The 27,524-nt window shown below is 37.5% G+C and overlaps 1 protein-coding gene across 5 annotated transcripts in view; it reads left to right on the forward strand.

The window, feature by feature from the left end:
• LOC106783822 overlaps positions 1-23,484 on the forward strand; it is a 221,227-nt gene extending 197,743 nt beyond the window's left edge. For all 5 annotated transcript variants that reach the window (XM_014742718.1, XM_014742716.1, XM_014742720.1 and 2 more), the window contains 3 exons: positions 18,300-19,172; positions 19,629-19,874; positions 20,048-23,484. In XM_014742718.1, coding sequence (XP_014598204.1) covers positions 18,300-19,172; positions 19,629-19,874; positions 20,048-20,139 — 1,211 coding nt within the window. In that variant the 3' untranslated portion in view covers positions 20,140-23,484. The remainder of the gene's footprint in view (positions 1-18,299; positions 19,173-19,628; positions 19,875-20,047) is intronic.
• The last annotated feature ends 4,040 nt before the right edge of the window (positions 23,485-27,524 follow it).

Consider the following 27,524-nt stretch of genomic DNA (forward strand, 5'->3'; position numbering starts at 1 on the left):
ACAAAAGAAAACAAAGATATAGAATACCCCAAGGATAAAATTAAAAGGACTTTTTTTTGTGAATCCTTTCGTGCGCAACGAAGACTATCGAGATGAAAGTTTTTGAAAAAAAAAACAAAAAAGAAAAACAAAAAAGAAAGAAAAAACTACGACACGCTTTATTTTCTTTTTCTTTAGAAATGGGTGTCCAAGATCTCGAGAATGAGACTCGTTTCCTGCTGCACGATTAGCCTCGTTCAAACTCGAAACGATCGTAAACGTCGAGCCAAACGGAGAATCCTCTCTCCCTCCTCCCCCCGCCCCCTCGCCCCCTCGCCCCTTCTCACTCTCTCTCGCGCATGTTTTCAAAAGACTTGGCGAGTCCATCCTTCTCTCGTGTTTTCGACCTGAAGTAAAAGAAGAACAAGAGTCGAGTATGTAGTTGAGAAAGGTAGGAAAATGGAAGCAGATAGAAAAAAAGAAAAGTGGAAAAAGACGAAGAAGAAGAAGAAGAAAAAGAAGCTTCTAATCTCGGACGGTAATAGCCACGGTCGTGGAAGTTTTACCCGAACTGAAAGAAACCTTCCCTATTGAATCGGTAGAAAGAAAGAAATAAGGAAAGAAAGAAAGAAAGAAAAAAAAAAGAAGAGGAAGAAGAAGGAACTAAAGAACTCGGAATTGAGTCGAATCACTTTCATTAAATTCTCTGAGTGTTATTTATTCTTCGTATAATCGAGTCAACGAGATAAACGTTCTCCTAAAGTTTAGAGGATCGAGTAACCGATACAATATGTTAATGTCGTCATTTCATCTAGATATTCGTATATATATATATATATAATTCGTGAAAGTTCATTTTAGTTGGATATTATTTCGGTAAGAGTACAAAAAATTACACGGAAACGTAGATTAGTAGATGTATATCAAAAGCAGTGATTTCCGTGGCTACCACCTACTCGTTAGAATATAATCCCCAGAAGATAGGTAGGTAATAATTTAAACTAGGGGTGTATCTCGAAAATCAAGATCATAGCCGTATCCACTCGAACCTGTTTCAGCCTAGCTTTCGCTTACGCTTTTTACACGTTCGGACTAGCTCGACACTGTAAATTATGTCGCATAACCTCCTGAGACACGATACGTATAAACCCACAGTTCACGTTCTTACCAGAAAATGTGAACCACCATAGCGAGTGATAGTAGTTCCCAACGCGAGTAGTAGTAACTCGATCCACTCGGGGGAACAAAATGATGAACCAAGTTTTTTCGCTTTATGTTCTTTTCCCTTTTATCTCTTCTGTCCTTCTATCTCTAATAAAAGGCATGCGAAGTTAATTAATAATAAAAAAAACCTTAACATTTTCCTACCTATCATATTTATTATTTAATTTCTTAATCAATGTTTCCTAAACATTTCACCCGCAACATCGTTATTTTCACAATATATCTATTATACTTTTTATACAAAATTACATCTTACCGTATTGAAATCGATCTGTCGTAGGAAAGGTCATTTGAAATTTTAGCCACGAGCTTGAAAAGTTCCTAAGGAAAAATAAAGGAAAACTATCGGTGAGTTATAAAACGAAGAGGAGAAAGTATAAGAGCCAAAAAGGTGAAGCTCAGAAAGCAAGAAATAGGGAGAAAGAGAAAGAGAGAGTCGCGAGAGTGCAAAGAATAGAGTAATGCAGAAGGAGTGATCTAAAGGGGGTGGTACGGACCCTCGACTAGACTCATTTTTCATAAGTTCGAAAAACACAGCGGAGGCAGTCGGTGCGTAAATTTGAATTTCCCCGTAGCTGCAAGGTAAAAGAGTATTGACCGTGGGTAGGTAAGAGAGAGAGAGAGAGAGAAAGAGAAAGAGTTAAGAGACGCTCGATGTAGGAAAGAGAAGGCTAGAAAAAGAACAAGGAGAGTAAAGAGATGTAATAGAAGAGCCATTGAGCATATGGCGCGGAATTTCAAACGACGTTTTTCTCTTTCTCTTATTTCCTCGCCTCACACAACTACTACGAACATGTCGTGGAACCTTGTTCGCTCGCAGTTTGCTATTGTTTCCAAGTACATACGTATATACGTACAAACGTACATACATGGATACGTATATACATAATACTACACAACAGTTGCACGGTGATGTAATAGATATTTACTACAAATTTTAGAATCCAATGATACTTGTAAAGATAACTGCAACTCTGTTTCTCTCTCTTTCACTCTGTAATATTAAATATTCGAGATAAAAACTAATAAACTCCAAATATTATACGTTTTGCGTAATGTTGTTGCAAACGCGAGTAAATTGAAATCATTTCTATATAAAAATACATAAGTTTGATAACAAATCCATTATCGTTAGTTGATATGCGGAATCTTAATTTCGAAATACAGGTGACAATATTCTCCAATGTTCTCCAACGGAATAGGAAGCAAACCGCAAACCATGTACCGCGATACGTGTCCAAAATCCATTTGATCATGCATAAATCTCTACCGCATTAGTGCATCGTTCATGTACGTGTACATATATATATCTGTCTTACACTATCTAACGATAACACAAGCAAATAAGGTTGTAGTTTAACTTCTTTATCTTATTTTATTTTTAAGTCTGATATTACATTAAAAAAAAAAAAAAAGAAATTTCTTTCTTTTTTTCGACCAAAGTAAAAGAACTTGTAAATGCAAGAGATAAAGAACAGATGTTTTTTATTTATTCTTTTAATATGTTCTCTAGTATGTGCAACGAGTATCCACGAGTATATGCAACGCAATACCACGAACGATGCAAATTCCAGTTAGAAATTCGTACTATACTTTTCGAGATGTGGTTTTACAAAACACGAATACTCTCTAAACTTCTTCTATAAAATTGGTTTATTTAGGATAATTCGTGAGTGTGTAATCGTAAACCATAATGATCTCGTTATGCTGGCAAAATTATCGAGACAACGGTAGTTTTATAGAATTTGATTAGAAAAATAAAACTTTAGCTGAATATTTTTAACATAATTTTCGTTCGCAGATCCCCATTTCGATTGTTAAATATTTCATTCAAGATTATATGGAAAAATTGTATTATTATTATTTAATATGATGTTTTTGCATTTGAGAAGTGATTGTGTTGCAAATAATATTAAAATAAATAATAAAGGAGACTATTTGATTATATTGATATAATAATTTTGTCTCTTATCGTTCTGAGATAATTTCGAAATTCGACTAGGCTGTCTTTCTGTGTAAAATAACGCGTAGAGGAAATCCGCTCGATAATACCACAGCGACATCTCGTCGAATCGTAGAGAGGGTACCGTGCAACCCCTTTCGCAGTTTCATTCTGTCCCTCCATTGTCCCTCGCCCTGTTGTCTCTATCTCTTCGTCGCCGACTCCGACTCCGACGCCAACTCCAACTCCAACTCCGACGGGGATCCGTATTGGGTGCGACAGGACACATTCGTCATTGTTTTACTGCGTGGTGGAACCGCGATCGCAGTGCAGTGCAGTGCAGTGCAGTGCACTGCCACTGTCAAGCCCCGCAATTCCCGAAAGGGGCCAGGTCGACAAGGCTTCCCTAATCGAATCCGCGGTCTGGCATTTTGAAAAACGTACAAACGACGTCGCTTTCGCATTTCAGGACGTATCACCAGAACCTAAAAAAGATAGCGCACGTGTGCCACTGTTATACGCTGAAAGAACGATAGGAAAAAGTAGATAACGGCTAGATAATATAACTACTGAAAGAAAGAGACGCATTTTTCTTTTACTTTTTCATTTTCATTTTCATTTTCTTTTCTTTTCTATCTTTTTACTTCTTTCACCTTTAACGATAATCAAAGTTTCTACCCCTTCAGCTCGAAATAAAACTCGTAACCTTTCCAAAGTAATCGACCGTAGTCTCTCGGAGGACTCATGCTCGATCGTCAATTTAATTTTCTATTCATCGATATTTTTCTACTATCGAGAAATATTGCGAGGATTATATTTTACGCTTGGACTTTTCCTTTTGCGTCTACCTATGCTTGAAATGCATTGCTTTTTTTTTTGTTTTTTATACAATTATTCACTCGAATTTACTCGTTATGCATGATATTCTCATTTGTTTTAAACTTTTCTTTTTTATAATCTACATTGATTACTTATCTTTCGTATTAGATCGTCCCAAAAGTTTCTCTCGTTATTTCTTATTAATATTTTATACTTTAAGCGAATAATAATTTTTAATTTATATTCATTTACTGAGTTTCTGCAAAAAAAAAAAAAAACAGATTCTCATATTTTAAACGTATTTACAATCAAAGGAAGACATACAAAAATATAGATATAATATATCAAATTTATAATATTACGTAGAAATCGTGAGAAAATCGATCACGGATATTCTCGATAAGCTCGAAATCACATTGAAATCGAATAGCAACCCTTTTCTCAGAATTATTTTCCCAGGAAAAAGGACTTTACAGTTGAGAAATTTCGTCTACTACTACGAGGGACGTGTGCTTCTTTTACGTACGAGTTACATGTACATATGTATTATACATATATATGTATGTAGTCGAAAATGGTGAAAATCGTAGGTGGAGTAAGGGCCTCGAGGTATTCACGAAGGACGATTGCGTACAATGCACGCTCGTAGGCGCGGCAATCCCTCAACTTGTCACTTATGCCATCCCCTTCCTCCCTTCTCACTCCCCGTCTCGCACGATTCGTTCCTCCTCGTCCTCGTCCTCGTCCTCGTCCTCATCCTCTCCCTCTTTCGAGATAGCAACCCTTTCATTCGACGACGACTCCTTTCATCCGTTCAACCATCTCATTCGCGAGACTCGAGACGAAGACTAGAACGACGAGGACGAGGACGAGGACGAGGACGACGAAAGCTTAGCTCAAAGTTGACCTACGACCTTACTCGAAAAGTTCCAATCGTAAAATATATCTCCTACTCTCTTCCTTTTCTCAAGGTTTTGTCCGATGCGAAAAAAATGTGAAACGAGCGAAGAGACGAATCATTTCTTTTCGTTTGTTATCGAAAATATTCCAGCAAATTTTCAACTTTTCATCCTATCAATTTTAGCCTTAGCTTTATTTTTTTGATGCGAGTACTTTTCGTAACATGTATATTGACACAATGAAATTCATATTAATTATATTCAATTTGTATGAATTCAGAGCTCGGAGAGAATCGCGTAAAGTAAAATATATAATATTATTTTATCGTAATTTATAAACTTCCTAATTATACTTTCATTTTTTAAAATGTATTCTCTTTAACACACTATACTCTAATTATACGCACAATATTTAGGACATATTCTTTTAGAAAGAGAGATTAACAGAGGCAACAACTCGGTAATAAACAAAACAACATTTGTTTAATGATAAATTACGGAAATGAAGGGTGGTCATTTATTTACAATGTATCGTTACTATCTTTATTACGATTGTAGTTCTGAGTTTCTTGAGTATATAGGTAATATCGAAAATGAAAGTATGCCGTTGCGTATTCGCAGGAAAATAAACTCTTGAAAGGTATAGACATTGAAGAAGAGTAGGTAGGAAGATTAAAATTTAATTATCGACGATGCTCGGTAATGGATCGCGCAGTCGTTACAAAATTATTGGACGTTTGGCGGGCGCAGAAATATTTGCCAGTAATATATATTATGTAGAATTATTTTTAAGCGGCTTTTCACGTGCAATATGGTCTTATCGGTGAACGAGGCATTAGCAAAACGGCTCTCGAATAATTAAATACCACAATGATGAAACACGATGATTTGAATACACACTCACACGTATACGTATACGCAAACAGACAAATAGACATGTACACAGGTACACTGACTACGAAAACGATTCCCTTTGTCCGTCCCATCGAACGAACGATGCCACTAGATACGATTTGTTTCCAATGGTTCTTTCACCGTAAGCTTTCATTATAATATTCGCGTATCCATGAGAGTTTCCAGCGTTAATCCGATTGTGGTTTGTCGGGTCGTGAAATCGCAACGGGAAATGCAAAAGTCGATATCGAACAGTACTCGGGCAGAGAGCTTGAAACATTTATTATTTTTCTTTTCTAATAATACACATATACCCCAGAAATTCTTAATACTATTTCTACTTTGAATATATTACCATTCAACGTCTTTTCGATTCACATCGTCCATCTTCTTCTGGATTTCTGTTCCTTTATTTTTTCATTTTCGCGACGAAAAAGGATAGAACACTGTGCACCGCGTACAACGTGATTCCTCTATCATTTATTTTTATAACTAAAGTTATTTCTTTTATTTTGTTTACTTAGGGGAGGGGAGGAAAATCATGTTACGATGAAAAAGTAAAAATTTTTCAAAATTCTTCGGTATTACAATTTATGCATATTACATTTATCGATAGACTGTCAGTCATTTTCCAATTGATTATATTTTGACAAATATGTATAATTAACAAAATGTATATTTATTATAATATTATTATTATTTTGTTTTGTGTTCTATAACAACATTTAAATAGGTTTAGGAATATGCATTATATTAGAGAAAACCGATTCGATTGGATGTATAGGTAATCTAAGGACGAGGTTGCGCGTCCAAGTAGAAACGGACATACAACGTCGGAGAGAAATGCCTCTGGCGATCGGCAACCGGAAATAACATGACGTACCATGATGTCGACGTCAGAGAAAGGAACCATACGATTCAGACATCGACTATGCTCCGAACAAAGTTACATCTCATGAACTCGAACACTCTCTCTCTATCTCTATCTCTATCTCCCACACGTATACTTTTTTTCTCTTATCTTTTCATATAATATATTCGTTCGGAAAAAGACTCGAACGGAAAAACTTTGTGGAAGGATTTTATATTCATTTTCTTTTCCCATATACTCTTCTCTTTTTTAACTCACCTCAAACGATATTTCACTATTAATTAAAAAGAACGATTTATTTATACAAAATATTTGCAATAATGGCGAATGTCCGTAGTAAGGATACTTAATAGGATACTTATATTAGGAACGAAACAATCACATCTAAACAAATTGACAATCTATTCTTTCGATTAAAAACCTTTGCTATTAAATCATTGGCGATTTTTCGATCGATAGAAAAGTGAGACTAGGTAAATGTGTTTATATCAATCTATTCATTTATCTATTTATCAACCTTTATCTTTCATTTCGAAAGAAAGAAAATCAAGGAAGGTAGATGGAATCAGTAGAGTACAAGAATGGGTGTAGTGCATATATACGAAAAGACACAAATAGAAAAATAGAAAAGAAAGAAAAAGAAACTGGATGGTTTCTCGGGGTTGGACATGAGAAACGTGACCAACATAGTTGACCGATTCTGTCGACGCTAAGAGTCTAGGATAAATTAAAGAAAAACAATTATCGTGTCCAAGCTATCCCTTCTATCCTTTTTCCGAGTCTAGCATTCGCGAACGACATCTCGTCCCTTAGCTAATTTAACAAAAGGTGAAGAGGGTCTCCCTTTGTGTGCACGTTGGTCGTCTACACACGCAAATACTACATTGAACGAAAACGTCGGATTAAATAGCAAATAAGATTTGAGATGCTCTGAAAACACACACACACGTATTGTATATACATATATATTATAAGCTGTGAAATATTTTATTATTTTTCTCTCTCGGTAAAGATTGAAATTTAATTACTTAGAGTAGGCTTCTTGTATTTAACTATGGTAAGCAAAATAAGATGAATCATTTAACGAAGGATGAAAAAGATACATAAGATAGCCAGCCCTATCCATAAACTCTTCTTTCCCTTAACACCTCCTTTTCCTCAGCACGTGTAAACTCTAATTCGGCTTGTTCTGACATTAATAGAGCGTCTAATTAATAACTTACTATTAGCTATAGTAACAATCCTATTTGTAGCAATCTGACTACCACTAACAACTCTATTAGACTACATCTAGTATCCAAAAACGTATACTATTATAATTATCGACTTTCGCGTTAGCCCTTCAGAATAATCCCGTAAGCAGGATTTCAATGGAATAAGCTAGCCGAGAGGTCGTTCCGTACCTTTATAAATAGAAACTGGCTGACGCGTTATGGTGGTGGTTTACACGCTTTACATCTCTTGAGAATAATTCAACCGTTTCCATGTAGGTACCTTGTTGTTTCGCCATATGGGACTTTGAGAAACCATACAAAATGGACAAACCTTTATATCTCGAATACCTAAATATGTCTGATACGAAATGTCTGTTTCAATGAAAAATTCTTTTAGTGAACATCGATTGTATGCAATAATAGTTGATAGTACGTGCAAGTATATAAGCAAACATTTTCATTTCGCAGTTCATCACGAGAATGTCCATTTTTCTTTTTCTTTTTTTTTTTTTTTTTCTAGTCGTAATAAAAAGAAATTTCTTTTCTGAAGTACCATTCTAACGTAGCGAAAAAGAAAAGAAAAGTACAAAAAGTTAGTAGTACTTTACTTTTTCGTTCTCTCTCTCTCTCTCTCTCTCCCTCTCTCTCTCTCTCTCTCTCTCTCTCTCTCTCTTTCTTTCTTTCTTTCTCTTTGTGGTCAACTGGGGTAGCATTAAGAAGAAGGGAGTATCTCTCTAAGGGATATAAGGCGATGTCCTCGGGCGGCGAGTCACAAGGAGAAAAGGAAATTTTGCAAGCGAAACTTCAATCAAATGCGCGAAATAGAAGAAGTAGAAGAAGAAGAAGAAGAAGAAGAAGGTAACTTTGTTGCGGACACTCTCTCTCCCTCTCTACAATTTTCACACTTTCCTCTCTTTCCTTTCTTTCGTTTCTTTCTTTCTTTCCGTTCCCGCGTACGTAGTCAGCCAATGGCAAAAATTGTGGCCGTATTCGTCCATCCTTGGGGCTGCTAGTACGAGTCTCGTTTTCGTCGAGAAAATCCATGAAATTTTCTATGTGCCTGCGGGCCCGTCGCCGACCGGACGTCGTGTACCGAATTTGCAAGCAAATTGCCAATTTTCTTGCATAGAATACTATATATAGTTATCAACAAGGACAACACACAATGCGTACAAACGAGATCAAATTCGAATTTAGCGATATTTCTTTTTCGAAAATAGATTATTATTTGAGTAGAAGACGCGGGGCATCGATACTTTTCCCATATTTCGATAATCGAACTCGAAGTGTACTCGGAAATGGCAATAATATAATACAAATATAAATTGATTTGCAATGCGAGACCGATTTCGAAACTCGACAATGCACTATCGAGCATTCGTAATTCTTGAAAGATGTTGTGAATAGGGAAAAGTGGGGGAAGGAAATAGTGAAAGAAGAAGAGGAAAGAAAGAGTGTAAGCCCTTTCGAAGGATCGGCAGAAAAGCGAATCCACGAAGAAAAAGCGAAACCTTCTGCTGACGTCGCTGGCAGTCCCTGCGGCGCCTAACTGAGATTGCAGTTGCACATCTTGCAGTTTCGCTTTTTGCAGTTAGCTTTCTTCGTCTAACGCATTTCATGGAGCAAGCAAGCAAGCAAGCAAGCAAAGACTGCTTGCTAGTATTAGCTTTCTATCCAACCATTTCCACCCTTCGTGCTTTTCTTTCTTCCCTCTCATCCGATTACTTCTCGATTTCTCTCTCTTCTCTCTTTTCTTTCCTATCCCGCTTTCCTTTTTTTCTTTTCCTTCTCACACTCCTCCTCCTCCTCCTCCTCCTTCTTCACCTTCGTGATTTTTCTTCTTCGATAATCATTCTCTCTCTCTCCCTCCCCCTTGATCTTCGCGTGTTTTCTTTTCAAGGAAACAAATCTTTACTCCCATCCACATTTTTCTCGTTCCTCTGAATCACTCGTTTATCTTCCACTATTTCTTCTTTTTTTACTCTTTGCTTTACCAAACATTCACTTTGCTTTCTCACGTTCTTCTATTACTTCCAATCCTTTCCAATAGACCTTGACATTTCACCGTTCTTCGACCTTCCACTTTCTCTCTCTCTCTCTCTCTCTCTTTCTGTTCGTCTTTCTCTTGCTTTTCCTTTTTCTACTCCTTCTCAACCCTGTATATTGATTATATAAGCGGCCGAATATACTAACTCTACTAAAAACATTCACCGTCCATCCGATATCTCCCTCACGGTTTACACACCCCATTCGACCATCCAATTCGGCTCGATCTCCACCTACAACGAATAGAAATGTCTATGATAGAGAAAGAGAGAGAGAGAGAGAGGAAGAGAAAGAAAGAGTGTAACTCTCATCACGGTTAAATATCTTGAAAAATGTAAAAAGTAAGCTCGAATTTTTCAACGAAAGCACGAACATTTTCATTAAAATCGTTCAACATTTAAGAAACGAAAAAAAAAAATCTTAATATTGAATAATATAAATAATAATAAAATAAGCTTATTATTTATTCAATGCATAATAATCTCTTGCATTAACGGATCTTCCTATTAGGAAAAAAAACATAAATGTCACGTTGAAGGAATTGAAGATTTGTCCCCGAGTTCGTATTAAATCATGCATATATTTGGCAAATTAGCAGCTTGGGGTAATACTAAAAATAGAAAAGCGATTTCCATTGAAATTAATCGAGTAATGCATGAATTATATTTGTCGTTTGTTAACGCCAGTTTAAGTATAAGCCGTTAATATATTCTTCCTAATAAATATCCTTTCTCTCGTCCCCTCGAGCAAAAGCCCAATTCATTGCAATCCGTTATCCATACACACACACACACACATACACATTCTCTCTTTCTGTCTCTCTCTCTCTCTCTCTCTCTCTCTCTCTCTCTCTCTCTCTCTCTCTCGAAGGTATTAAAATGCTTTGCATTTTTTATTATTTTCTACCATTTCTCCCGATCTTTTCATCCGATTTCGCTTTTAGAATTGGGATATATTAATTACGCGAAAGAAAGAGCGACTCGTTTGGGAATGTAAAATCATGTTAGAAAATTAACAAGCTCTTAGTTGATTCCCCATGGCTGATGAACTCTCTCCGTCCCTTTCATTCGTTTATTCGAATACTTTCAATAAAAAATGGTAGGAAAGACTTCGAAAAAAAAAGAATTGTTTCACGCAGGACAGAAAGAAATAGATTCTCGGTATTCTACGGTACCTCTGCTACGCGCGCGTACAAATATGCGGATTAATATTTTTCCGTTCGACTGCGGAGAGAGTCGAATTTAGGGAAAAGGCAACTACTGATATAAAACGAATCGAATAGAGAGAGGCAAGATCTTTCTCTACGGCAGGAAACCAACGCGCATAACGAACCGTCGCCCGTGAAAGAGGAAAACGGACAGAAACGAACAAAAAGCGGAAGAATGGTTCAATGAAGCAAAAATGCACGTGCCAAAAATTTCATCTCGTTGGCCACGTCATTTTTGCGCATACCTCTACCTTCGGGGAATTGATTTTCCATAGAGCGAAGCGTCGCGTGATCATTTTTGGCTCGTTGCTCCGACTGAGATTTTTTTTCCCCCTCCCCTCCCCCAGTTGGTTTTTTCCTTCCCTCTTTCCTTCCTTCCTTTCTTCGTGCCATTTTGCGTTCGTTACTTCCGCGATCCTACCGTGAAATACCGAAAAACGCGAGTGTTTTCGTTTCGACGACGACGGATTGAATGATCGCAAATTTTTTCCATTTGTTTTTTCCTTTTTTATCTTTTTAAATCTTTTTTTTATTTATAACAAATAAATTGTCTCTGATTAAGAGTTTAATTATAGTTCGATAACATTGTAAATTATAATAACCATAGTTACAATATACTTATATAATACTCTGTTTATCGATTTTACACGAATACTACGGCGTATCTTTAAAAGCTTCTCACGTAACCGATTTATAATTATATACAACGATAATCGCTTTATTCGTTGTTCGACTCTGATTTTCCACCGGCCAAAGTATAATTTTGTAAAACTATTATAGTAAACCATAGTAGCGTGCTTCGAACTTTGCCAATTATATTCTCTTGGATTCCTGTACCGCAAAACATCGCGAGTAGTGAGTACACCGAGTAAATTATGTTTATAAAAGGGCTTCAAATACTATCTGGTCTCGCAATATGCTTCATTTATTTACCCTAGACCATGGAATGAATACCAGAACTAAATTAAATTTCTTATTCCTTCTTTCCATCTTTCCTTCTTTCCTTCTTCCTCCTATAAAACTTTTTCAAAACAAAAAAAAAAGAAACATACTCTTAATTATAAAATAAGACAATATTATAAGCGATTATTACCGATCTGTACATAAAACAAATTTTCATATTTTCATACGTCATTCCCGAGGATGGAAAATTTCCAAATGTTTATTACGTACTATAAGAACGGCGAGGAAAATAAAGAAATGAATCGAAAAAAAAAAAATGAAAAGGGGGGAGAAGAAAAGATTGTTACAAAAGGACAAGGGACGAGTCTCGAAGGATAAAAGACAAAAAGAAAGAAAAGAAAGAAAAGATGAAAGATAGAAAAGAATAGAGATCAAGAGAAATAGAAAGAAAGAGAGAGAGGGAACGATAGTTTTTGCAAAAAACGACGCTCGACTTTCATCTTTCGTGAGATATTAAACTACGGATTGAAGGAAAGAAAAGGAGGAGCATAGGGGGTGGGAGTGGGAGTGAGGTAGGAGGGGGGGAAGGGATAAAGGAAGAAGGAGAAGAGCCACGGATATACGGGCTTTCGCGACGTTACGTAAATATGCAAAGGACCCCTCGTTTTTCACGTTTAAATCTCATTAAATTGTACGTTTTCGCGTCTCTACGGAACATTTCATTATACATGCCGACGAAAGGAAGACGAAGATAATTCGTATCTGCTATGGGCGTGAGGAGAAAACGTTAAACGCGTTTCGAGAGAGAATATTCGTTTGGTTGTAAGATTAAAAAGAAAAAACACGAAAGGGGAAGAAGGACAAAAAAAAAAAAATAGAAAAAAAAAGGGCTACGATTCGGACTTCATAACACGATTGTGCCGCGTCGCGTCGAACCATAATCCATAATCCATAATCCGTAATCCATAATGCAGTCGTTGGAGACTCGTGGTAATATTATGCGTCTCGCTCGTCCGATAGTTCTCTCTTTTTTCCTTTCTTCGCTATCGTCGTCCTTCTTGTCACCAAAACTCCTTTCACCATCCTCTCATATTTAATGCATTCGTTAATGTACAAGTTTTAGCATTTTGACCGAACCATCTCCGTTAGTCCCTTGGAACAACCGTTCGTTCTCCAAAGGGGATACGGAAAGCTCGATCCTTTCTCTCCCTCTCTCTCTCTCTCTCTCTAATTCACTTGTTCTTTCTTTCTATCTATTTTGTTTTTTTTTTTGCGCGTGTCTTCTCACCCTCTTGATCCTTTTGAAAATGATTGATTCGAGTTCCCAATGGATTGCGAGGAAACCGAGCGAACAGAGTTCGTTAAAAGCAAAGTCTCTCGTCTCTCCTCTCTCTCTCTCTTTCTTTCTTCGTTCGCGAACACGCGAGGTACCCACTACTACCTGCCTTTTCCCTCGACTCATCTGTCTTTTACTACTTGAAAGAAGAACTAACTCTATATATTCAATACCAGAACACTTTTTAATTTATAGTCCGAGACAAAGTTTTTTTTTTTTATCGATCAATTTGCCATCCCGCAAACGATACTTGACTTTTGCATGAAACTCAAAACCATAGTCTGTGACATCATAATATAAAGAATCATCAATTGTTTTGTTTTCAATGGAATCGTATGGTTTTTTCCTTGAATAATTTCTATCATATTATTTTCTGATCTATAATCTCTGAGAAGATTTTTTTAGAATAATATATATAATAAATGAAATAAATGTCTTTTGGGAAAATTCTGATGATTTAATAAAAAAAAAAATGTAAAATAGGATAGAAATTATCCAAGGACCTAATACATATTATGCACGAACATAAGTCGATTTATTTGTTTTTAATGGGAAAAGTTTAATGGAAGTGAAATAAAAAATTATGTAATCCATGTAAAGGTTATAAAAACTCGGAGTTTCATAGACGATCGATCATGGAGAGCAGTTTCCTTGGTATCTTCTCGCGTAGGTGGATTAAACGTTGGTAGGGTTAGAACGTTCGCGTCTTTGAACTTGACACGGGTCACCTGACTCCGTGGCCTTTAGACTCGGCTCGCCTTGTCGAGACCCTCCTTTCGCCACCCTCTCGCCACCCTCTCTCCTGACCCTCTGATAACGTCCCCGATAATCCCACGCTATCCATTACTCACTTCCACTTTTAAACCCCGTTGAGGCTTCTAAACGAGAGTTCCTATATATTTCTTTTTATTATTATCACGTTTACATTTATATACGTATAGAATGTTTCAAAATATATGGTCATAACTTCAGGAATGCTAAAAACTTCATTTACCCGATATCACTTAATTTTCGAATCATACATAGCTGTTTTTGTCTTACACTAATGCATATAACTGATGACACAAGCAACAACGTTTTATAGACAGTGTTTCGAACATGTGAATAGTAAAAGAGATATTGGAGGTTCCACAGTAATATAAAGAATGAATATTCTATATAGTATTTATCGTTATCATTGGAAAACATAATTATCATTTTAATTTATCAAAATAAATTAGATCATACGTTATGCGAATAATCCCAAAGTAGATACGAGTACGATGAACATACATAGCGAATTATCGGTGGAATAACAATTGATTATGTATTCAAAAATATTCGAATTGGGAGAGAAAAAGAGAGGAAAGGGAAGAGAGAAAGAGAGCTGGATGGAAGGGGGGGGATCGAGGGAGAAAGGAAGAGAAAGCTAATCAAATAGTAACGCATACTAATTAACCGATTACGTTTTCGAAGTTGTTAGCTCCTGGACCACGCGGCGGTACACGACACATCGAACTATAGCTAATGGGTCGATATTCGCGGTAGAAAATTAAATAGATAACTATATTTGCCGAAAACAGGGTTGGACATTGTCCGGCCAATAATAAACAATCCGTTATAGGCTTAATTACGCGAGTTGTCATCGTCGCTTATAGATAGACAAGCATTTTCTATCTCTATCTCTCGTTTGTATTTTCCTGTGGTGTAGATCGTTAATCAAGACCAACCGCGATTCTCTTTGACGAGAACTATAAATTACCAAATTTTACCGATATATACTCAAATCTCTGACTAATTATCGATCGTAATATATGTAGCGAAGGAAAATACTCCAATTGCATTCTGTCAATGCTTTTAGAAAGATTACTATCACATTAATATCACATTTCATCATTCATGAAATTATTAGAAAATTTATATTGAATTATTTTCATTGGATTGGAAATTGTGAAAGCGTACTTGGGGAGATAGGATATCCTACTATTTTATTCTTGTTGAATAATTATTTTCTTAATTCATTTGTTTTAACACGCGCGCATATACGCATTTCTATCGAATTTGAGAGTCCAGCAAGAGGATGAAAAATCTTTCTGACCTACGCTCTAATTTACCAACGTTTCTCGACCCTTTTTAAAAACCCATCAAAATCATCTATCTAGAAGAAAAATAATTAAAAATAAAAATTCACTTCTCGCCATTGCTTTTGGTGAAACGTACGTGTTCCTGTTTCGACGTACGACCGAATGAACGAACGAACGAACGAACACCCCAACAACAAACCTCTCTCTCTCTCTCTCTCTCTCTCTCTCTCTCTCTCTCGGTCTCCGTGCCAAAAGTTATTTCCGTTGAAAATTTATCGCTCTGACGAGAATCGAGACGTTATTTCCGGATGACCCGAACAAAGAAGCAAAAGTAAAATGTCGCAGACCAACCGTACGACAATATCGACACTCGCGAGCAAAATAATTGCGCATTTTATGTGCAACTCGTGTTTATGTATTCGTAGATATGTATGCGTATATCTTTTCCAAAGAAAAAGTGTCCGAAATATAAAATGTACAATCTACAAAAAGGAGTTACTCTTTTCGTGCGTAAATGAGACAAAAATGTGCAGGGGCAACCATTTTATTTTTCTTTCTCAAGCTCGTTCTATACATGACTACGTAAACACATATACGAGCGCCAAGCATGCGTGTTTCAATGATTTCATCATTTACACGAAATATCTATGAGAATAATCTCAAGCGTTTTTCTTTACAATAAAATTAATATTATTCAAAATAATGAATAAATAATATATTGAATATGCGTAAAAAAAAAAATACTATTTCAGACGCGATAAAACTGTAACTCGTATTATCATCTGGAAAATAATCAATTGATTAATATATCTATACAGAGAGTTGATCGTAAAAATCGTACACCGTTACGCTTATTACATTTTTTTCTTGAAATTCATAGATAAATATAGTGTATTGAAGGATGAAAAAAATGTGAAAATAAATACATTGCTATAGAAATTAAATAAATTACAAATTTAATCAGTTTGATTATATATATAAGAGAGATTTGAGAATTAACTTGCATAGATGACGGTGGATTTCAAGAATAACGGTATAATACATCGATTTTATTTTGCTTGTTACATTTAAAAAGAAAGATACTTTTACACAGTGTCTATCTAATAATGCTATTCAAAATTTTCTCGCGATGAAAATAATTAACGATTCAAGGGACGAGTCTCCGATTTGTCCTACCAATCGCACACAAAGAAGGGCCAATCGAAGAAGGGTGGGCTCCCTTCACCGGGAAACTCACCCTCATTCTTCGGTCCCTTTGACAGGACCTTCGTGCTACTGGCAATCGCCTAACGAGTCGGAAAAATCAAGTCTCCTTTGGCGAGCACGGCCTCGCCTTTGGCCCATCGTAATGCGTGTCTAATTAACCATAAAAATAACGAGATTTTTGCGGGCACGTCCCGTGAAGCTACGTCCAAATCGATTTACGATTTGTAGAGAAAACGAAAGACGAAAGGTAAGAGAGAAAGAGAGAGAGAGAGAGAAAGAGAGAGAGAAAGAAAAGACAAGTCGCGTATTTTAAAAAGACCTTTTCGAAACAAAGTCACGGTACGTAATCACAATAGGAAGAAAAGAGAGGAAGAGAACAAGAAAATCCTTTGCATTACTTCGTAACAAAGCATACAATTTTTATTCGTCTTTCCGAAGTAGATCATAGACCAAACGAATCTTTTCTTTGTCATTGTGAATGGTGCATTAAAAATATTCACCGAAACGTGACCCAACCCGGCCCTCCCCCCGACAAGTACATGGGACGTATATATAACGAAAGATATAACACGCTCAAACGATTCTACGTATTATGGGATGGATAGGAATCCTTGAAATTATCATCCCTAGTAACAGTCAATGGCAAGGGAGAACGAAGTAGTGAACGAAGGTTTATATATATAGTAATCGTGTGACGGTAGATAGTCAGTCCCTTTCTTTGAGAAATATCACGGAGGAGTATAGCGGATGTAAAATTTCACCGCAAACTTTCCAAGTTAGTAGCCCCCAGGAACCCGTCTTAATGGGAAGGAAAAGGATGAGGTGATGATTTGACCGGAGGGTGCGTCGTCAGATTTGTCTCGTTAGAGTTCACATTGTGTCTGCCTACGGCCGATTTACGCTTTCTCTTCTCTCTTTCTCTTTCTCTCTTTCTCTCTCTCTGACGCCTGAGTCTCCCTCGTTATAACTATTCGCATTCTTCTCTTACTTCAACCATTTTCCTAATCCTTGGCCATTTTTGTATTTCTTAGTACCTAACGAGGTTCCATTAAGACCAACAATATGTCTTCCGCATTTGTCAGCAATTAGTAGCATCTATCGCATTAACCTCTCTCAGGTAGAGCGTCCTTTTTCTTTGATGACACGAGCTGCATGTAATCTGAGTTAAACGTCCCATCGCGTCAACTCTCTGTTACATATGTATTATACGTGTGTACGCATGTTTTGCCAAATAAACTCAAAATCGCGTCCTCATCGTTATACCTACAACGAATAATTTTGTTGTCGTCAATGTTGAGACGATGGAGAGATCATTCCAAGGATCACAAAAGGAATTAACTATAATATTCCTTCTTATTTCCTTGTATTCTCTCTTATTCTCTGTTATTCTCTCTGGCTTTTTAATGCAAACTTATCTTCGGTAGATATATTCTATGGAATATACATGCCCAAGCGTACCATTTATCTCTGTAAATGTTATATGTTAAAAAAAAAATGTCAGTACTCTTTATTCTACAAAAGACCGTCCGTCTACTCGTACACCGAGTATGAAAAGAGAATTTCTCCCAATTTAGTTAATCTGATCATACATACGTTACCCGTGTTACATAGTTGAAAAAAAAAAGAAAAAGAAACAAAGAAAATCTTTGCATGTTGTAGATTGAAAGGATTAAAAAAGGGACTTTGTCTGTTTCAGCGAGTTCACCGGAACTACGTCAGTGTCCTTATCTGGGTAAATTCACGGTAACCGGAGTTAACCATAATCAGAGGAACACTCGCGAAAGTCGGAGGAATCAACATCAAGAGTCACTGACAAGCAGACACGATGGTGAAAAGGTTAGACACGCTCAAGAACGAATAGTCGAGGATCGTCGTGGTCGAAGCAAGATCGATTTCGAGCTTGAGAAGAGACGAGCGAACAATGAATATCTCGTGCGTGAACGAATGGGTAGACGAGCTAGATCGAATCGTAATAACAGAAGTCACAGAGATCAACAGGAGTCGTCATCTTCCTCGAGATTAATTCCGGAACAACAACAAGAGAGCGCAGTTCATCGGGAACACGGTTCGCATTTGAAAGCGAAAAAACGAGAAAAAATATCGGACGAACTTAATAAAGACGAAAATAATTCTGACGGTTCTAGCAGAACTAAAAGAAATTCCAAAATAGTTGATAACTCCGAAGACTTTACCGGGTTTGCTGATATGAAACAATTCTGGATGCCGAACATTGACGACGTGGGAACGTCCGCCATATTAGAAGTGGACGACGACGAATACTTTGGGGATTACCCTGATACCAAGAATGCACCGAAGAAGAGATCATCATCATCATCATCATCCCAAGACGTTCGATCTTACAAGAGCATGTCCTTTACGGATCTCACGAGGATGCGACGAGACCTCGAAAATCTTGTAACCGAAGAGGAAGTTACGAGCGAAACCCGGGAGAAAAGAGAAGAGGTCGAATCAAAGTGCAACGCTGAGATCACAACTCTCACCGTTGGATGTTCAACCGCAGACAGAATGGAACTTCAAAGAGATTGCGTGAATGACAACACAGTTTACGGTAAATACTATTACTTACTTACTTACTTACTTATTATTCGACAATAAATAATCCATTTATAATTCATCGATTAATTCCATACACGTAATAGATTACTGAAAGAAAGAAAAAAAAAAAAAGAGAAGGAATGAGCATCCTTTTTGCAATAGGATCGATCACAATTGGTGTAGAACTTTGGAAAGTGTGGGGAGGGGGAGAGAGAGAAGGTACTTAAAAATTATGTAGGGTCCTCTCTTAATTTACCAAAGCACTGTATTATGCTCGTTGAACCCTTGCAATCGGTAAAGTTTCATCAAGGGATAATGGTGCTCGAAGGGTAACGACTGTCCCCGAAAAGTCACCCTATATTAACCCAAAAGTTCCCAACGTACTCTCTCTCTCTCTCTCTGTACCCCTCTTTCTATGATTTGACACTTGTCCCTCTATTCTAAAGCAATCGTCTTTTCTGCTTTCAAGCTTACTCCTGCCATGGAAGGTGGATCGACGCAGAGGGTACTCAGTTCGTGATCGCAACCCCACTTGAGCGCAAAACAACGTGGTCTAACGATAACAACAGGCCGCAGCCCTACAGGAACACCCAAAGATTGTGTTTCATGTACAAAGAGAGCGGTGGGGTTGTTAGTTTGACTTCCAGCCCGGTGGCGTGTCAAAGAGGTATTCCTCCACCCCCACCGATGTTGGCCTTCAATGCGACCAGCACCGGTAAGCGCGAGTCACTCTCTCTACATTAAGGATTCTAATCCTTCATCTTCTTCGAAAAAACGAAGATGTTTACGATGTTCATTTAATTTAAGCATTTCGAACCTAATCAAGATTTCATTCGTCGAACAATTTAACGTACATAATAGTGAAAGTATCGATTGATGTTGTCGCAGGTCAGTGTATGGAGGAGAACAAGGGGCAGATGCATCGAGCGACGTACCTGACGATACTCCTGCTGACGGGGGTAGTCGTAATATTTAGGTGATTCTAATCGAAAAGACGAAGACGAAGACGACGAAGACGACGACGATGGCGACGACGACGACGACGACGAAGACGACGACGACGAAGACGACGACGACGAGCGACTATTTTCGAAAAAAGCGTTGAACGACCTTCGTGGGAAAATGTTTTATCGACGAGGATGCCGAGCGACGAAGTGAAAAAAAAAAAGGAAAAGAAGACAGAGGAAGAAGAAGAAGAAGAAGAAGAAAGAGAGAGACCGCCTCTGGCACGAAGCAACGGCTACGATCGTTCGAACGTCGAGGCCAATGGAAAAAGATGGAGGATGGGAGGAGGAGAATGAAGAAGAAAAGGAGGAAGAGGAAGAAGTACAGGGTGCTGCTCTGCCGTTGGTGAAAGAGGAAGGAGACGTGGGACGGAGAAGAGGAAGAAAGAATCGATTCACTGGCTTTGACTGCTTCGGTCGATAGGTCTTGCCAAGTCTTCTTCTCTCTCTCTCTCTCTCTCTCACTCACTCACTCACTCCCACCCTCTTGCTTTTACTCATTCTCCGTCGGGAGAAATTCGTGCTCGTACGATCATCGTTTTGGGAGTAAAGGGAAAAGGAGGAGGAGGAGGAGGTGGAGGAGAAGATAAAGGGGAGAAAATCAGCTCGACCGCCAGAAGGTACAAACTTCGCACACTATCGTCGACCGTCGACCCTTTGAGGCGAGCCGGTGATCTTCGATCCGTGAACGAAAGGATAAGGATGCACCCGGAGAACGTGCGGACTCTTTTTCCTGACTATGGTCAAACGAACGAACGAACAAACGAACGAACGATTGACGAGAGAATAAGAGCAAGAGCAAGGAACAAGAACAAGAACAAGAGCAAGAATAAGAATGAAAAATAAAAATAAAAAGAGAGCGGACCATATATGTAAAAGTGAAAAAAGAAAAAAAAAGAAACACGTGCTTTCCTTCGTTTCTCGACACTTGTCGCGCATACGGCCAGTAGCTTTTTTTACCGACACCGTTGTGTACACATGTAGCTCTCGTAGTAAACGCGCGCGCGTGCTAGATAATTCAAATCCTCGATGAAGGAACGAACAAACGGCTTATCGTGATCGGACCATATCAAAGCGAGGCAAGGATCGGTTGATCGTTCGTTTCGTTTCGTTTCGTTTCTTTCTTTCTTCCTTTCTTTCTTTCTTTTTTGGCCACGAGGGATTACGCGAGGAAAGAGAAAAGAAAAGAAAAGAAAATAAAGAAAAGGGCAATAAAAGGAGAGAGAGAGAGAGAGAGAGAAAGCGAAAGCGAATGAGGGACCGATCGTGAAACGAAATATAAGCGCGGTAATCTCGTTCTAGCTAGTAAGCCAAGCGACGAGGCGGGCTCGTTATCTTCTAAGGTAGGAACTACGTAGAGACAGAGACAGACAAAGAGAGAGAGAGAGAGAAAGAAAGAGAGAGAGAGAGAGAGAGACTATCCTTGATAAAGGTAGAGACGACGCCGGGCAATTTACTCTGCAAACGTTTCCCTCCTGAAATCACAGTGCTCGCCCAAACTTCTCCATCTTTTATATAGAAACCCACTTCAGGCGACATAGGCGTCTTTAATTTATAATTATATGTATATACATACATACATATATGTGTATATATATCAAATGAAAATATATATGTATATATGTATATCAGGAAATATATTTATCCATCCATGGGTTGCCTATAGTAAAAAGGATGTCAAAAGAAGACCCCGCCAAAACCGATGGAGAATCGAGAGAGCATATATCGGCACGAAATCAAATTCCGCGACCTTTCGTGTCGTGTGTATGTTTCTGCGTTATGTGTGTCCTATATATGTACATATATTGCTGCTGGTGGTGGTGGAAACGAATTCAAGAGTAAATCGCCCAACGACGCGATTGAACGACGATCGAACGAATGACGAACGAAACATAACCGGCGAATGCTCGTACGCCAAGGATAATTTTCAAATTTATGCCTGTATAAAGAGAATATTAAATCAAGGACTATGGGAGAACAAGTGATTCAACGCAATACAACCAACTCGATTTATACATATAGGAAAATGACTATTTTATGCGACTAACAGAATGAAAGAGGGGAGTGAAAGGAAGATAGAAAAATAGAAAGAGAAAGAGAGGAAGAGTGAGAGTGAGAAAGAGTGAGAGTGCGAGTGAGAGAGAGAGAATGAGAGAGAGAGAGAGAGAATGAGAGAGAAGAGATACGAACGGCTCGAGGGGACAGGGAGAAAGAAAAAGAAAAAGAGACAACAGCGAAAAGTAGAAAAGTACCAAAGTGATGTGGTAAGGAGGGAAGAAAATGTGAAAAATTTTATACTTCGCTGCACATTTAAATATCGTCGTATATAACTGTGATCGACTATTTTTTTTTCTTTCCAATACCAGTTCGCCTAAAATAAGAAGAGAGAGAGAGAGAGAGAGAGAGAGAGAGAGAGAGAGAGAGAGAGAGAGAGAGAAATAAAACGATGTATAGACAAAGAATAGAGAAGAATTTATTCTTACATCTCTAATTCGCGCGTTACGAATCTCTTCTCAACTCTTTTTCTCTGATATCCTTTCGATTCGACCTCGATGCGATGCGATGCGATGCGATCGCGAACCTATTTCATTTCTATGTTTTCTCGTCAAGAGAAATATAGGGTCAAAAATTGAATGGCCGCGAGGGAAAGTAAATTTCGCGTTTTCGTTGCAAAAGCACCGAGGTCTCTCCCTTGTATTTTTGGTTTGTTTTTTAGCGTAAGAAATAAGCAATAAAAAAAGGCGCAATGATTAAACGAACGATAAAAAAAAAATAAAATAAAAAAAAAAAGAAAGAAAGGAAGAGAAAAAAAAGTAAAACAAAATAAAATAAAAATAATGAGGTGATTAGTGGAAAGAAGAATTAAAATTGTATTTACGAGAGCTAACTCGACCGTCATAGATATATTAATCGAGAAAGAAAGGGGAGAGAGAGAGAGAGAGAGAGAGAGAGAGAGAGAGAGAGAGGGAGAAAGTGGGAGAGAGGGAAAGAGAGATGATTATATATCTATTGTATACCGATTTTCTCTTTGAATTAGGATGGAATCTTTTTCGCAAAATGAAAAAAGGCTTCGAAGGAGACGGCAACGCTAGAAACGGGGGCGTATGCGTACGATATTATTGTAACTAATACAGAGTCTATATATTATATTATTGTACAACCATCTTTGTAATAATTAACCCAAACCGAGTGACGAGAGGATAAACGAGAAGAGGAGACGTGCAATGAGAACACTTGACAATGAAGAGAGGATAAAAGAAAACGTGAGTTACGTATGATGTGTGTATGTAATTTTATGTGAGAAAGAAAAAAAAAAAAAAAGGAAAGAAAAATAGAGAAATTTGGGATGACACATTGTGAAAGAAAAAAAGAAAATAAGCCAATCGCTATTTTACCACTTTTTCAATCGCGTTATTGTAGTTTGTATACTATTACAATTTTCGTCGATTTATCATTAATTAATTACGTAAACGGAAACCATCGTTAACTCGTTACTAATTAATACTCGCGATTTATCTTCTTTATATGTTAACATCTTATTTATTTAACGCTTCCCTTTCGATCTTCGTTGCAACGAATTTATCATCTTAAAATTTGTCCATTATTTTCACCCATTGCTTTGACATCAATCGAAGATTTTTAACGAATAATCTATTAAACAAAGAACGGAGAAGGTGAATCAAAACGACGATGGTTTCTGATCCATAATCACTCAATTTTGTGGTTTTCAATCTCGAATGAAAAAAATCTGGGAATCAATTAAGATTCATTTTTTGATCTTCTAAAGTATCTCGGTACACATGGCGAATAAAAGCTGTTTAGTTGTTTTGACAGAAGATGAAAGAAAAGACCTCGATGGTTCATCAGTTCAGCTAGCGAGGCACCTAATTAATTTTTCACAAAACAGGTAGGTTAGTGAATTAGGCGTTAGTGATTTTTAGTAACAATTAGCAGCAATGCCGTAGAAATGCCGTATCTCGTACCAAAATTAAAAGAAAAATTTCAAAATAAAAATAAAATGCGGTGCAGCGTATTTAAAGAGTATTGCATAAAAGATAAATTTAAAAGAGAAATCTTTAGCCGATAAGAACGTCTCATAGCTTCGTAGGGATAATAAGCTCATTGTGAGAACAATCAGACGTGGCTGCCCCGCGGTCGAAATTGCTTATATAACCCTAATCACGAATAATTACCATCGTTCACGGATCGCTAGATCGATCTGTAGCACGATTAAGAAAAAAAAAACCTGGAATGTATACAAAGGAATTGGAAAGCGTAATCTATCGAATCGATTAACTCGCCAACATTCTCTCATGGTGATTTATATTTTACGAGAATTTACCTCTAATCAATTTATATCTATAAAATTCATTTTAAAATCAACTCTCACAAACGCGTTATCTCTTAAGCGTTTTTCATGATTTTTCAAGGGATGCGCATTCGGATCGATCGCGTTTAATGTACGAATGCTCGATCCAAAAAAAAATACATATATAACGTATATCAAAAATATTAGTCATACATACGCACACATATACATACGTGATTGGCAGAACCCGACGCAGTTCCGGTGGTCTCAGGCCGAACGAACGCGTTCCGCTTCGAACGCTCTTCGTTGTTTTCGATTTGCTTGGTGCAAACAGCACCGAGAAATTCGATAATTTTCCAGAGCATCCACAAACATCGTTACTAACCGACCACCTCAATTCGCGTCGGCTGCACTCTCATGAAACATTATGCGCGCCCCGCTTAATGAGATTGATGCAATCGCCTGATGCGTTTAATGCTACCAATTTACATTGGGCCCTAATATCGTGCGCGCGCGCAGACATTCCGCTAATGGAGTCGCTAATGAGAAACAGAAGCAACCCTTTCACCCACCCACCCACTTTGTCTCTTTCTCTCTCTCTCTCTCTCTCTCTCTCTCTTTCTCTCTCTCGCTTCCTTTATCTACCTCTCTCTTACACCCATTTTTAACGCTGCGTATAACCGAGTCGTTTAATTCAACGAACAGGGATAATTCGTTTACCTTACTCCCAAAGAAACTCGTTTATTTATCGTTATTCGATTAAACGCAACGGGTAATTACGCGATTCGAAAATCATTAAGATTATTATCATTATTATTATTTTTATTATTATTATTATTATCCGTTAGAAATCTTTTCGATCTTGAATATAATATTGGGATCGTGATTTTTAATGATTAATCGAAATAAAATATTAATCGTAATGAAGACGTAGCGTAAAGAAGAAAGAAAAGGATATCTTAATTCTTGATCAAACCAAATGACAATCCTAAAATCCGCTTGCGATTTTAGCAACGAAAAAGTTGTAGGCTACAAAAATGTATCTACGCGGCGCGAAATGCACCGACGCATTTTATTATTCGCGATAATGCGAGTATAAATTTAAATAATTGTTGGATATTTTGTATGCACGTTGGTTCGTTCGTTCGTTCGTTCGTTCGTTTCGTTTCGTTCACGTAAATTTAGATCGGAAAGGCAATCAAAGAATTATCCGCAGTGCGGATATAACCACGCGAAACCAGTCCCGACAACGGTTACGAATGAAGCACGGCTTACGTAATCGGACTTGTCTGCGTTAACGATTTTATGGGACCTCGTCTAATGGGATTATCGGATTACTTCCATGTCCGTACGAGTACTCCCTCGCGATTTATTACTACCGTACGTTGGTGGATTATGCTGCTCATTCTTGGTGATCTCCTTCCTCGTACGAAGCCGCAATACTCTTCTGGGAACCTTTAAAACTCACCGTTCGTGACACTCGCGGACGAATGAATCGTGAAAAGTGCTTATAAATCGAATCGAAGTTCGCGGAAACGAAACTCGATCACGTTGAACGTTTCTTTCATCAACGTTCAATCAAGATTGAGCCACGTGACGGCCGCGTTAAATTCAAATATCAGACAGAGTTTCCGTCATCCTCACAGACAATACATCTAATGGTCTTTTTATGACGCTCTTATATCTTATACTTTTTTTATATTTTCTAAATAAAGCTTCTCGATATAACAGAAGTATGCTAATATAAATCGATACAAATTTTGAAAAAGAAAATGTTATTACAAATTGATATTCTCACATGAATTAAAGAGTTTCGTAAAAGAGGAATCATAATTCGTATAATCATCATCATGAAATAACGCCTTTTTTTATATAGGCCACAAATGATTAAATCATTTTTATCCGAAACTAAATAACGACAATCTTTTCGTACCCTAATATCATATTATAAACAGGAATATCAAACTCATTAAGATCCACGAATAAAATTAACTAGGTTTAACAACAATAAATTCAATACTATATTATATTGCACACAGTTCTCAAATGTTTTATATATTTTCTTCTCGTATAAATCATATAATATGATGTATAAAGAAACACAGTCACACCCAAATTGAAACAAGTGAAACTGTGTACTTACTGCCAACATATCTTTGAATCATTTATCAAAGATTCATGGGCCTATAATAATTTGATATACCTGTCATACGATTCAACCTTTAGGAGAAAAAAAAATGAATGATCGAGAGAAATCCCATTACAATCAGTTCTCGCTTGCTTTTCTTATCCAAAAAGAAAATAGGAAAATAGGAAAAAAAGAAATAAAATAAGGTCCTAAAATAATCGTCACATTCTCCCGTCGAAAAGTTATCCCTACAAGTCACCCTCTTCTCTCCCCTTTCTTTCATCCCCTAACATGCGTGTCTACTACGTACAAATACGATATCAACGAGGCACCCTTAACAATTGTAAGAGCGTGCCCCCTACGTACGGTAGTCCATAATCGATAGATTAAAAACGAGGAAAGCTGTAATACGTACATACGTAGCGATCCTCTGGCATATGGGGACGAAATGTACGGGATAAGTTCTCCCTTTGCTTCTCCTTTGCGTACCCTCCAACCAGAATCGAGGATGTTTTCAATCAAGGGACAATCATCCCTCGACGAGCAATCGAACCTTTTTATCGAATCATCGTAGACTTGCATCACCATTTTCCCTCTTTTTCCTACCCCCACCTATAGCATCCTCCTATTCGCTTCAAACGATACGTATATACTCCGGCGTGTATATTTATACACACACGAACACACACACGAACACACACGCGCAAATACATATATACATATATAAATCCCTCGTCATTCTTCGTCCTATATCCATGATAGAACGACAAGATTTTTCGAAATGATCCGAGAGAAAAAGAGGAGAACAAAATCAATCGGGTTACTTGTATAACTTTTCTATCTTTTCTCTCCTGTATTTTATCATACCCAAACCCACCCTCCTCTCGATAATTAAAAAAGAAAGAAAGAAAAAGAAAAAAAAGG

Source organism: Polistes canadensis, unplaced genomic scaffold (genome assembly GCF_001313835.1).
Source record: "Polistes canadensis isolate GaletaPanama2010 unplaced genomic scaffold, ASM131383v1 scaffold_26, whole genome shotgun sequence".
Classification (NCBI taxonomy): domain Eukaryota; kingdom Metazoa; phylum Arthropoda; class Insecta; order Hymenoptera; family Vespidae; genus Polistes; species Polistes canadensis.